The sequence below is a fragment of the Cylas formicarius genome, unplaced genomic scaffold (genome assembly GCF_029955315.1).
Source record: "Cylas formicarius isolate icCylForm1 unplaced genomic scaffold, icCylForm1.1 PGA_scaffold_10__41_contigs__length_53128322, whole genome shotgun sequence".
Taxonomy (NCBI): domain Eukaryota; kingdom Metazoa; phylum Arthropoda; class Insecta; order Coleoptera; family Brentidae; genus Cylas; species Cylas formicarius.
The window spans coordinates 13,318,879-13,332,366 of record NW_026844214.1 but is presented as its reverse complement, the minus strand read 5'-3'; the positions used below and the strand labels follow the sequence as shown (position 1 = coordinate 13,332,366).

Sequence of the window (13,488 nt, the reverse complement as noted above, 5' to 3'; positions counted from 1 at the left end):
AATTTAATTTTAATTTTAAATTGTACATCCTAACAATCTTTAAAATTTTTTTTACCATTTTCTCATAATTTTTGAAAGCAATGAAATATTGACTCGTACCGTTGACTCGCCCTGTATAACAAAATAATAAAATTTTACGCATTTTGTGAAATTTCTGGTTTTCGTTAATGTAAGAGAGAATATTTCGTAGACGGTTTGAGATATCTGTAATGTCATCAATTGGTATTTGTTAAAATACAAAACTTATGAAACAGGTGCACGTTTATTTTCCGTCCCGTCGTGAGCATAGCACATGGCAATTTAACCTCTGTTTTCAGCCTGCAGAATCCTATGAATTCGTCCTAAGAGCTTCGGTTTGTTTTATATCTTTCTTTTGTACAACCAGAGTTAAGTTGTTGGTAATTTTTAGTCTTTTTATTCTTGTTGGTCTATGACCAAAAGGATAATGTAAAATTTTACGTCCCAACCTCTAGCTGTCGACTGTCCGTTACAATTGACCACAGAATACTATAATAGCGATATTAATCAAATACTTTTCTTACGCAAAATGAGTCCTTTACTAATTGTAGCGCGAGTATTGCACATGGCGGTTTAACCTCCGCTCGCTCTCAGTAGAATCAATTGCATTCGTCCTAAAAGCTTTGATATCGGTTTTGACCATGTGGTTTTTGTTACTTAAGTGTCTGGTGAAGTTTTTAAGTGTTAGCGGGGGTGACCGACTTTTTGGTATCAGCCAAAGTTCTTTTTTGCAAGCTGAGAACAAATGTTAGTTATAGTTTTTGTTTATTGTGAACAAAAAAATGTCTCGACGTTGTGGGTAATTGTCGAATCATCATAGTAGTCTTGCCTAATTGTTTGAGAAAAGCAAAGAAGAAAAAGAAGACCAGTCCCTTGCTAGTGTCAAGTCAAGACAGTTTCAAATTTACAGGACAAAAAATATATAAAAAAATGTAACTCTTCATTAAATATGAATTTCATATCTATATTAGCAGAGAGCAATTTTTATCTAATAAAAATGCATGCAGACAAACACGTAGAAATTGCATCGTGTCTAGGGCTAAATGCCGGTAAAAAAAGAGTGACCCGTAAACATTTGCCCCAAGGGTCTCATTTTGTGATGTTTTAACTGTGCCATATTGATTTACAATAAATATGACATTTCCTAGATGAAACAGTTTTTAATGAATGCTAAGTAAATAAACAATTCGTCAAAACAATTTAAAATTTCTTAAAATGACTGAACAGTACGAGCCTGTCGCAGATCGTTCTAACGATCACCACGAAAACGGTAGTCAAGAACATGAAGGTGAAGAATCCAAACTAACCCAAAAAATGAAAGAACAAGTTCGAGAGCTTTTAGCAGAAAAAGTTTTTATTGACGAAAACAGGCTGCCAAACGCTGTACGTTTAATCGATCAAGGTAATATTGAAAACAGTGATGAAATATTTTATATCATCAACTTGCAGAAATTTCCAAATTGCAACAAACTGGTAGACCCATAGGCAGGGAGTACAAATACGTAGATATTTACAGAGAAAAACCTATAAAAGTTACCGTAAAAGTGCTGGTTCCCATCAGAGAGCACCCTAAAGTAAACTTTTAATTACTTTTTTTTTGCGGTAATAAGTAAATTTTTTGTTAGTTCAATTTTGTTGGGAAGCTACTAGGACCCAAAGGCAACTCGATGAAGCGTTTGCAAGAGGAAACAATGTGCCGAATGGCCATTTTGGGCAAGGGCTCTATGAAAGATCGAAATCGAGAGGAAGAATTGAGAAAATCTTTTGATCCCAAGTATGCTCATCTGTATGATGATTTGCATGTAGAAATCTCAGCATTTGGCCCTCCGGCCGAATCATATGCTCGTATCGCTTTTGCTTTAGCAGAGGTTCGCAAGTATTTGGTACCTGACAGTAATGACCACATTAGGCAAGAACAAATGAAGGAATTGGAAATTCTCGGCGACAGGCCTTCATTTGAAAGATCCTATGAGAAAAAGTCTATTTTAAAAAGTGATTATTCGTTTCATTATGATATAAAATTGTTTATTTAAATCTTTTTAGCTCTTCCGAGGCCCGGACCTCCACCAATGAGAACTGCAACTCGTGTTCCAGTAAGTTCTCCTGTGATGAGGCCTGTAATGCCCGCCAAAACTAAAATCTTATCTATTTTGGATAAGGCCAGGACAGCAATGAAAGAGAGTTATGATTATGAGGACGAAGTGTATGAGCCAAGGTCAACCTATGATGGCTACTTGTCTAGTCCTTCTTATTCCAAAAAACTGTCCCCTTATTATAGTTGTGATTATGATCAGGATTATTACAAGGAAAGCAGTTCATACGGTAAGTAAACTATTAATTATCGTTTGGAAGTTGATCATTAGCCAGACCTGTAAGTCCAAATTTAAGCTGATAGAAAGTTGTTGCACCTTACATATTTATTAATTTAAAGGCAAGAATAAGTTATGAGGATGGAAATAAAAAATAAAGAAAAATCCACAAAGAACTTTATTTTGCAACATGGAGACTTATAACTCTTAAGAAACTCAATTCTTCCTCTCTCATCATTAGGAGATTCTGGAAATTAATGTCAAAAACATCTCAATATTGTTGGGTACAATGTAATGTTCAATGGTATGTTGTTACAACCCCTCCCCCCCTCCTCCCATCATCAAAGTGTTGAAATGTTTTTAAGAATTTTTATTGAAGTGAACCATAGAAACCTATAATTTCTCTTATTTTGAAAACAAAATTATTATTTTTCAATTTTATTTGCATTTTGTTTTAGTTTTCAAATTGGTGTCAAAGTATTCCTCCTTGATTTGTAAATTTTAATTGACGACTGGGATGGGACTGCACATGGCCGTTCGAAAGTAGCAGAAACAAATAACCTTGAACAACTGAGTGCTGGAGAGAAAAACTCAGCCAAGTTGTATAAATTAATGGGCCGAGAAGCTGAGATAGTAAAGACAAGACCTTACAAAATACTGCCTGAATACCTTTGGGTTCGATCAATTGCAACAATTGCAACTTTTAAATTATGATTGGTTAACCTTCCCAATCTTTTTGCAAATAATTTGTTATACATGTAAATGAAATGACTGCTAAACAATCGTGTATATTGATATATTCAGTTTATGCTGTTGAATATATTACTTGTGAAAAGTGAGGTTAGGTTAACAGTTTAGAACACACACCATTCAGCATAGAAGTTTTTCTAAGCTTTAAAGAGGTGTCTGGTTAATGATTTAAAATATAAATCATTACACTGGAACTGATTATTCACTATGTATTTCCACATGAGCAATTACTGATATGTGATAATGTTTATTTTAATAGTGACAAGCATGTGTAGAATTGTTTATATGTATATGCAGATAAAGAAAATATTTATGACACCTTTAATGTGTCAAACTTACTCCAAAATGTTAGGGGATGTAAAATGTTACCACAATCAAGCAAAATTTTTGTTAAATTGGTTAAGGCTTTCGCGGCCCGTTGATAAGCTATTATCTTCATTCGGGTTTAAAAGCCGTCGTCGATTGGAATTACTTCCTAACGTTTCGCTAGCACGAGTGGCGAGCTTCTTCAGAGGTCCTTCTATCTCCGATGTTGGACGTAGGCTGACGATTTCTCCTGCGCAGGTTGTATTTATGCCGATTGGTGGTGGGCGGGGCTTGTTCCGCTTCCGTTGGTCTCGGGATATCGATCGGTACTGCTCGGGCGTTCCTAAGGATCGGGTTCCAGATTTGGTTGAGTCTAAGGGTCTCCTCCTTTCGGTTGAAATTGTGTGGGTGTTTTTGTATCTCAATGGCTTCCCTGACTAGTCTGTTGTAATAGCCGTTGTCCGATGCTAGTAACTTACAGCTCTCAAAGTGTATCCTGTGTTCCCCGCTGCCCAGTGGGTGTTCAGTCACTGCAGACTTCTCTGTATGTCCTAGCCTGCAGCTGGCTTTATGCTCCTTAAGTCTCATTCCCATTGATCTCTTGGTAGTTCCGATGTAGACCTTTCCGCATGAACACGGAATGCGGTAGACTCCCGTAGCTGAAAGTGAGCCCCTCTTGTCCTTCGCTGACCTGATGGTCTGCTGGATCTTCTTTGTAGGCTTAAAGATTGTTTTGATGTCGTGTCTTTTCAATACTCTGTCAATCCATACCATGTTTCCAAATCACCTGACGAGAAGTGAAGGACTGGCACTGCGTAGCCTGAACACGGATGAGGGTATCATCATACTCCCAGCGGACAAAGGAAACGCAACCGTTCTTCTGAAGACCGAGGAGTACGAAAGGAAGATTGAGGAACTCTTGGACAAGCTCAACAACTTTCTGCAGCATCTCAACAGTCAGCATCCCAGCATCCACTTTACTATGGAGACTGAAAATGACCAACAACTTGCATTCTTGGACGTACTAGTGAGGAAGCGAGGTAAGAAGCTGGGCCACACAGTTTACAGAAAACCAACCCATACGGACAGATACCTGCATGCTCTATCCAACCATCACCCAAGTCAAAACTATGGGGTTATCAGAATCCTGACAGAACGAGCCCGAAGGATTTGCGAACCGGAGAACCTCCAGATGGAACTTGAACACCTAAAAACTGCGTTCGAGGCAAATGGCCACAGTAAGAGGGAGATCGAGAGATCAATGAACTCAAGATCATCAAGATCACGGGATACCGAACAACGACCCTCCACCTCTCACGCATATCTGCCGTATATTCCGAGTGTCACCGACAGGATTGACAGAGTATTGAAAAGACACGACATCAAAACAATCTTTAAGCCTACAAAGAAGATCCAGCAGACCATCAGGTCAGCGAAGGACAAGAGGGGCTCACTTTCAGCTACGGGAGTCTACCGCATTCCGTGTTCATGCGGAAAGGTCTACATCGGAACTACCAAGAGATCAATGGGAACGAGACTTAAGGAGCATAAAGCAAGCTGCAGGCTAGGACATACAGAGAAGTCTGCAGTGACTGAACACGCACTGGGCAGCGGGGAACACAGGATACACTTTGAGAGCTGTAAGTTACTAGCATCGGACAACGGCTATTACAACAGACTAGTCAGGGAAGCCATTGAGATACAAAAACACCCACACAATTTCAACCGAAAGGAGGAGACCCTTAGACTCAACCAAATCTGGAACCCGATCCTTAGGAACGCCCGAGCAGTACCGATCGATATCCCGAGACCAACCGAAGCGGAACAAGCCCCGCCCACCACCAATCGGCATAAATACAACCTGCGCAGGAGAAATCGTCAGTCTACGTCCAACATCGGAGATGGAAGGACCTCTGAAGAAGCTCGCCACTCGTGCTAGCGAAACGTTATTAAGTAATTCCAATCGACGACGGCCTTTAAACCCGAATGAAGATAATAGCTTAAAATTTTTGTTATCTGTATATTCTCTTTTAGTTTACACAAGAGGCAGTGAAAATCTGAGCATTTCAGCTCATAACTCCACATTTTTGCAAAGGGTTATAATTATGAAGTACTGCCTGCTAATATTCAGAGTATGAAACTTTAAAAAATACTTACCATTCCAATTCCTTTATTACGAAACTTGACGTTTTCAATTTGTTTTTTTGATTGGAATATAAGGTTTTGACCTTGGAATATTAGGTGATGTTATCTGTGTCATCTTTTTTGACAATATAAAAATTATTAGACCTTCTATTTCCAGGTTGACAACTTGCCAGCAACATCAGCTGTCTTAAAATATATAGTCATACTGACCAAACACAAGTTATCGACAAAATTGGCTAACCTAATATGTTCAAGAAAAATTTAAAAATTTAGTCCCAGAAATGTATTTTTATTCACTTATAGACCTTTTTAAATAGTTGCGTTTACATTGAATATATTTCCTTCATTATTTAGCGTTTTTATATTTGTTTTTTATCTTTTTTTAACAACCTAATATATATTTGTCCATTCAGCGTGAAATAAATCTGACCTATGTGCACTTAGTATGTGATCTATTCTGGCTCGGTAAATAGTAGGATCTTGTAAGGTCTGAATATATGGGCAGACTATCTTTGTGGTAGGCAAACAACTTGAGGTCATAAATTGAGAGTGCGCGTGCAAAATATGGGAAATATGTTTTTTAAAAAGTGTTTAAGTATCAAAAAAGTTAATCCTCACATACTGTTAATATGCCTTGCTAATTAATAAAAAAAATTAAACTAATTAACTACGACTAAAAAGCTAAATTAAATTGACAATTTAAATTAATGTCCTTCACTTAATGGTAATTGAAAAAAAATTAATTATTGGTAATCTTAAACAAAGTGAGCATAAATTGAACCCTAAATATGGAACCTAAACCTAATATTGTTTTTTTTTTCTCAATTACCTATTCTAGAAGCATCCAAGAAAATATATGGAGAATCTCCAAGCTCAAGCTGGAAGTCTAAAGCACCGGGGGGCGGGGCATTGAATTCACGTCACGTCGAGAGTCGCTACCCCAAGTCGCCGTACTCTCGACCCCCAAAGTAAAAGGGTCCTATGATGATTTACGCCTCGTTCTTATTTATTTGATTATTTTCGTGAGGTGGATAATATCTTAAAACGTATATAATTAAACAAAATCATGGAAAGCTAAAAGTTTAAGCAAGACAAGCAAATTAGATGGAAATTTGAAAGAAAAACTTCATTATTTTAAGGATTCCACGCGGGCGATAGTTTTGATTAAATAAAAACCTAACAATTCCCACAAGGCCATAACGAAATGGCACTTAAGTTATAAATTTATACCACTTTTTCAAAGGTAGTAAACCTCAATCTTTTTCTGTTCTGTGGCAACGAAGTCGGAATAAAGTATATATAATCTACTTTTAATATCTTAGGGATGCCATAATCAACATAGTCAGTACAACGCCTCTAGTCCCCCTGTCATTTTGAACTTCTATATAAAATTATAATTTTAAATGCAAAAAAAAATTGCAGTGCACGGCTTCCGACTTGGTTGTACCTTGAAAATATGGTTCATTCAGAGTTTCTTTGGCTAAATATAAATAAATAATGGTGAATTTTAAGTCAATCACACAAGAACTAGGTATCGCCCCATAATAATGAGAGGTAGCGATAAGATACACGAGTGCTCTGTGCAAGAGCCTTTGTTCTTAAATCTAGTTTTTCTTTAATGTTATAAACTTCATCAGAACTCTTAACTCACAATAACGTATAAATTACCCTTAGAGGGAGACAAATTAACATTTTTTAATCTCCTTTTTAACCAATGACTGCGTGACGGTTGACAGATCCTCAGTAAGTTTGGATGCGGCATTTTTACGGCAATATTATCTCAAAATATGACCAGATACCATTAAATCTTCGGGCAAAAAGGAGTTAAGCCTTAATAAGAGTTAATAAATCTTTCAATGTATTACTAACCGAAAAGTAGGCTAACCTCGCTCCGTGCTGATTATCTGGAATGATCTCATCCAAATTAAGCTCACAAAATGCGAACAAAAAAACTTACCGTTCCATAATTCTTTGAAATTAATTTATCCAACGCCTATTTCATATTTAAGCAAATACTACCAACATAATTTTTGGATTGGCAACAAGAAAACTACTACAAAAATTACTAAGTTGCTGCAACGTCTCGCCTGAAATTAAAACAAGTTCCAATTTGAGTGAAAACGACTGAAAATCATGCAACTTTAGTAGCGACAGCGATAAATTGCATCGTAAAAATTGGGCTTTAGTTGTATGTAAGCAATTAAAGACAAGATAAAACTTATGATAAGCACGTGTTAGATTAAACCATATGCACAGAGCACCATATCGCTCTCTCTGACTAAGCATTTAGGGCGATCCCCGGTGTGATTTTATTACCAGCAGCTCCGTTACTGTCGGTTGAGGATTTTAATTCACGTCGTTACCCATATTAAATGTTAAAATAGTTAAAAGCCCAAATGTTTATGTAACGTAGATGTATAAATGTGCGTATAATAAATTTAAAATAATATAAATCCTAATAAAACTCGATTAAAAAATAAAAACTTAAACCGGATCTAGTACAATTTTAGACCTAGTGCAATCTACAGTACCCGAGTTTGTGTTTAGAAAAGTAATAAAATATGTGGGAGTGTAAATTCAGATTTTTAATTTAATTGGTGGCGTCCTGTAATATTAGTGTTAAATGAATTAAAGTGACCACAGTAACTAAACCCTGTTTTCGAGATATCGAATTACGGTGCACCGTTGAAGCAGTCAGCGCCATTGGCGATTTTACAATTCAATGAGAACTCTGGCGGAAAAAAGTTAAGCTACTTCGGAGGTAAACTTTGGAATAGCAGCATTATTTTCAAATGAGTTTCATGTTTGCGTTGGATATGGTTTATGTTGTTACCTTAAGATATAGTTCGTTTCGTATCGCTTGCGATTCAGTGCCTTTATGGATTCATTGAGGAGTTCAACATTAAACGAAGAGCTGACCGGTTTTAAATCCAAACACAAAACAAATTGCTCTGTCGATGAGTATCACTCAAGAAAAATTAAATAACTATTATCCTAATAATAGTTTTTGATACAAAATTTTATTCTCTAAAGCATTACCTAACACACTTTAGCAACGTATATGTATGTAACTTACTGACACATAAGTTTCACAACTGGAAGCAAGGCGATTTATCGATACTTCGCCTTTTACATAATTTTATATTAAGCGTTTTTATTTTTGTTAGCGTGAAAGCACACTGTCAAAATCCCCTGTAAGTTTTCGGTTGCTGCTTAAGTTTTGTTTTTACTAATGATTCGCATTCGACAAAACTGATTGCACGTTTTATTGCTGGTAGCAACGATGCCATCGGAGAATAAATTCGCGAATACAGGACTGATCATCCTGGTAGGTTGGTTAGCGTCAAGATTTTAGACATTGTCACAAAATTGTACGCAGTACATGGTAGGAGTCATTTATGTAATGCTCGTTTTTTTTTGTATCCGGTGTAGCATTTTCATAATGGCAAAATGCTAATAACTCGAATTCCAAAACTTTTTGAGATAGGCAACCTTATACAAAGTTACCATTCCTTTAAATGCAAAATACGATGCGGCTATAAAAATGGAGATTTTCCATTTGAAAAAAAAAGTATTTATTTACTTTTAAAATATCAACACTACCACACGGTAAATCCATAGGATCTATAAGGAAATTAACCTCAAATTAGTAAAAAAGATTTTCAGTCGGAGAAATTGATAGATATATTTAGACTTGCAAACGTCACTTTTGAGGTCAAATTCAAAATATGACAAAAATGACATTACATATGAAATGTCCAGCAAATTCTAAGGAATTCAAAAATGCCTATTTAAAATAAGAAAGTTTTAAGTTGTCTATACTAAACGGTCTGCGGTACTTCAATATGTTTGTTTTTGTCATGGAGTAGTAACACGTTTACGCACACAAAACTTCAAAGTTTTTATTTTTATTAAACTATGAAGATCAAAATTTATATTTATCAAATCATTAAACCCTTATAGCAGTATGAATTAAGAGCGTAATCATTTGTAAGAATTAAGAAATTTATAATTTTTTGGAATTTTGACACCGTATAGTATGGTATAGTAGGTATAGGCAGTAGAACCATTCTTGAAAGTGTTATTGAAATTTGTCTATTTCGGTAAACTTGCTTATTTTTTCAATAATAAGTGATTTTTTAGGCTTGCTACAATTTGGCCTCATTTTATCGAGAAAGTGTAAAATATATAAAAAATGTGTCATTATCAGTTGGAAGGACAGCATTCTTGCCAATTCCCTGAATAAGTAAAAAAGTTCATATACATTTATGCTTAAAATTACTTTGCTTGTGGAGGTACAGATTGTTGTAATATTGCGAAAATCGTTTATTTTTTTTTAATTCCAGATTTTGCTATCAAACTTAGTAGTCATTTTACCATTTAAAAACAAATTTATAGCTTAGAAAAAGCAGCTTTTGTTTAGCGAGTGATGTTTGTGGACCGTTTCAATTAATTTAAATAATAAAAAAATGATACTCCAATGGTTTATTGCATTTGTTTTTAGTAAATTTAGATCAATTCTAAATAAAAATGGTCTCCTTACCTCTTTTGTTGACAAACTGTTTTCGAGAATTTTTTTTCCATCTACAACAACTGAGTTTTGCAAATTAATTAGAATTATTTGTGCTACTTTAATTTGTTTTTATTTACATAATGATTCCAGAAATTATAGTAACTTAATAATAATTAATTTTATTAATTTAATTGTAATTATTATACTTCCTAAGTTTGAAAGCAAAATCTAGAAATTTTTAAAAACTAGGAAGAAACGATTTTGTTTGCAATATTTCAAATTAACCAATGTCGCCGGAATGAAACATTTGAGGACATAAGTTTATATAAAGTTTTTTATTCATTTTTTTCTGCTGAATATGATGTTAAAGTTTCTCTATTACAATTCTCACCACCCTGTATTTATACTGATTCTCTGTAGGACATCATGCAGCTATAGTACAAAAAAAAACTGTTATCCTTCAAATTTATTAAATATATCCATATCCATTACATTGCTATTAAAGTCAGCCTGAAAATGCAAAAAATATATATTCCATAACCTAAGAAGAAGTCCTCGGTTTCAGCTCATCATAACAAGACCTCAAAAAAATGTAATTCTTCTTCTGGGTATTATAAAATTCGTGACCCTTGCTCCAATCATAGCTCACAGCGTATGCGAATATCTGCCCATTATGGTTGAAAGCACACCTTGATATTGGCTGTTCCATCAACTCTGAGGCTTTGAGCTTTGTACGCGCGTCTTTGTCCCAAAAGCTAAAGGAACCATCAGCACCCACCGTCGCGAGGGTACCGTGAACAGGATGGAAAGCAATGTCATTGACAGCGTAAATGTCTTGGTACCCATTCGGTGTCCCATTAGACCGGTGACATTTAAATGTAAAGTTGTCTTTAGGATTAGAAGGATTTACGTACTGGATGGCTACTCGACCTTCCACCGAACCCAATGCATAGCCGGTAGGTGATTTCTTTTTATCCCTACATGGAAACATAATTATACCCTTCATCAAGAAATAATTATTTGTGCAAATGGTTCGGAAAAAGAACTATTTCAAAAAAAGAATTATGAAAAATCAGACATTTTATGTCAATAAGTTTTGAAGTGTTACCTTAAATGTTAAAATAAGAAAACATATTTTTTTTAATTCAAATAAAACAAACCTAAAAATGGCAACACATCTGTGCTGATACTTCAAAGGGCTATCCAGCTTTTTAAACTCTTGGGGTTTTCCTTCGAGCTGATAAACTATAATCTGCCGACCAGCTGTGCCAACAACAGCCATAGGGAAATCAACATCAGCACAGTAACAGCGCTCAGGCAGATTAATACCCATCATAGGAGTAGGACTCCTGGTATCCCAGAATTTCAAAGTTTTGTCCCAGGATCCCGTCATCAAGCAAGAATAGTTTGGTGCTTTGATCCAATGGCAAGTTTTTATGGGGGCATCATGAGCTGCAACCTGCACTACCTGATTGGAATTTAAATCCCACATTTTGGCCTGTTTATCGCAGCCGGCCATAAAAACCTAAAAGTTTTACTAATGCTACAGCAAACCCAAAAAAGCAAAGATGTTTTGAAATTTTGTAAAGGAAAAAAATCTTAATACTGCTAAAACCATATCTTACAAAACTAAATGCCCTGATGATACTATTATAAACTACTATATTTAGTTCGTTTCAACTATTAAGTGCGATTTGTGTCATTTTAATGTAGTTAAGTCGTGATCCACAAGTACTTCTAATTTTAATAAAATTGAAGTCTACAAAAAATTGCACATGAATTTTGACCTTTATTTTAAGCATTACTTTTGCTAAACCAATGTTAAAAGGTATCTATCCAGATGTCTGGAAAAATCATTTATAACTCCTACATTAAAGAGTGCTGCAAAAAGTGAAGTTAATAACTACATGGCAATAAGACTATTTGCTAATGTTTCGCCAATCATCCTGTTGGCCTCTTCAGAGCTTAACTCAGTTTACTAGTGTCAGTTAAGCTCTGAAACTGAAACTCAGTTTACTAGTTTCAGTTAAGCTCTGAAGAAGCCAACAGGATGATTGGCGAAACATTGGCAAGTTCAACTCAACAACAACTGACAACTGAGGAGGAATCCAGAAGTTTTGTAAATAGTTTTAAAATTGATTGTGGAAGTTTCTTTGAAAAACTACATGGCAATAAGCCAAATGTCTTAAATAGCAAAAGTGTTTATAAATTCTAAAATCAAAACTGCACTAAAATCAATTATAAATAAAAAGCATTGAGAGTAATTTGCTTGCTTATCAACAATTTTTAAATAGTTCTCTTAGGTATAGTAAAGATCTGCTTTTGAAGAATCTTGAAAAGCATAGGATGTTTGGCAATATTATGCAATGGTTTCTTAGTTATTTGACCAACAAAAAACAACAGGTAAAAATAGGCAATTTTATACCTATAGAGATATTGATGTCTTCAGGTTTTCCACAAGGTTCACACTTTGGTACATTTTAGTTTGTTTTTATCAATGAGGTAACAGGGTGCTTGAAATATTTCATTATAAACTTATAAAAAATCCTGGGAGTGCACTTTAAATGTTATGGCATAAAAGGTAGACAAAAGTTTTATTTAAGGTTATATATGTTAAAAAATAAGGATATTTTCTATAAGAATTACTGCTTTAATCTTACAACTGTTAGCAAATTATGGTTTATCTTCTTCTGACACTCTTCAAATAATGCAAATAATTCTCTAAATGTGTTTAGTTCAAAAATCAAGAATGTAATGTTTGTTTTTTTTTACAACTTCAACTTTTAAAACTGTGGTGGTCTGATATGGATTGCAACAATTTTTATATACTGATTTTACTAATATGTCTTTATGGTGTTCTACAACTATTGTATTTTTGTTGCTTATTTATAGGTCTTTGTATAATATTTGTAAAATTAAAAAATAATAATAAAAGAAACCTTAGTTCCGTCATCACTCCAGGCGACATCTAAAACGGGAGCGCCGCAGGATTGTATGGACTTGGGAATGCTTGTACCAGTCTGCTCAATTTCCCAGCATCGTACATTGTTGTCCCAACTGCCCGCAATAAGGAAGTTTTGCGGCAGGCTTGCCGGCGAAAAAGCCAACGAGCTGACGGAATCATCAGGAGGTTGGACAACTTCGTAGTCTTTCATGGGATTCGCGTTACTGGAGGTCGTGTTAGACCCGAACGCCCCCAAAGAGCTTTGATTAAACATTTTCGGAATAGTTTATGGAACAAAAAATGAAAAAGCGCAGTTTCACTGGATCATACCGCAGTAATGGTAGCAAAAAACTATACTCTTTGCTGCAGCAACAAATGAACCACAACAACTATTAATATTGTTTTGTATTTTATCACCACTCTCATATAATCAATAAACCATCTACGACCACAGACTACTAAATTTTGTATTCTATGCCACTATAGTGCATGCGACATGCCTT

The 13,488-nt window shown here is 35.2% G+C and overlaps 2 protein-coding genes across 6 annotated transcripts; one reads left to right on the top strand and one right to left on the bottom strand.

The window, feature by feature from the left end:
• The first annotated feature begins 1,100 nt into the window (after positions 1-1,100).
• LOC132705364 (KH domain-containing, RNA-binding, signal transduction-associated protein 2) lies at positions 1,101-8,117 on the top strand. 5 transcript variants are annotated; one of them, XR_009619405.1, is made up of 6 exons: positions 1,101-1,420; positions 1,468-1,592; positions 1,644-2,010; positions 2,062-2,340; positions 5,418-5,624; positions 5,686-6,349. XR_009619405.1 is itself a non-coding variant. In XM_060675927.1 (5 exons), the coding sequence occupies exons 1-5, from the start codon at positions 1,234-1,236 to the stop codon at positions 5,519-5,521; spliced, it is 1,062 nt and encodes a 353-aa protein (XP_060531910.1). In that variant the 5' UTR covers positions 1,101-1,233; the 3' UTR covers positions 5,522-5,679. The 5 variants fall into 5 exon arrangements, 4 of the variants coding, with proteins under 4 accessions (XP_060531910.1, XP_060531926.1, XP_060531918.1 ...); XM_060675927.1 differs by lacking the exon at positions 5,686-6,349 and having other exon boundaries at positions 5,418-5,679; XM_060675943.1 differs by lacking the exon at positions 5,418-5,624 and having other exon boundaries at positions 1,119-1,420; positions 5,686-6,347.
• Positions 8,118-10,492: 2,375 nt separating this feature from the next.
• LOC132701477 (protein Rae1) lies at positions 10,493-13,451 on the bottom strand. The gene is made up of 3 exons (XM_060669425.1): positions 12,981-13,451; positions 11,202-11,566; positions 10,493-11,018 (listed from the first exon to the last, which is right to left on the bottom strand). The coding sequence occupies exons 1-3, from the start codon at positions 13,257-13,259 to the stop codon at positions 10,583-10,585; spliced, it is 1,080 nt and encodes a 359-aa protein (XP_060525408.1). The 5' UTR covers positions 13,260-13,451; the 3' UTR covers positions 10,493-10,582.
• Between the last annotated feature and the right edge of the window lie 37 nt (positions 13,452-13,488).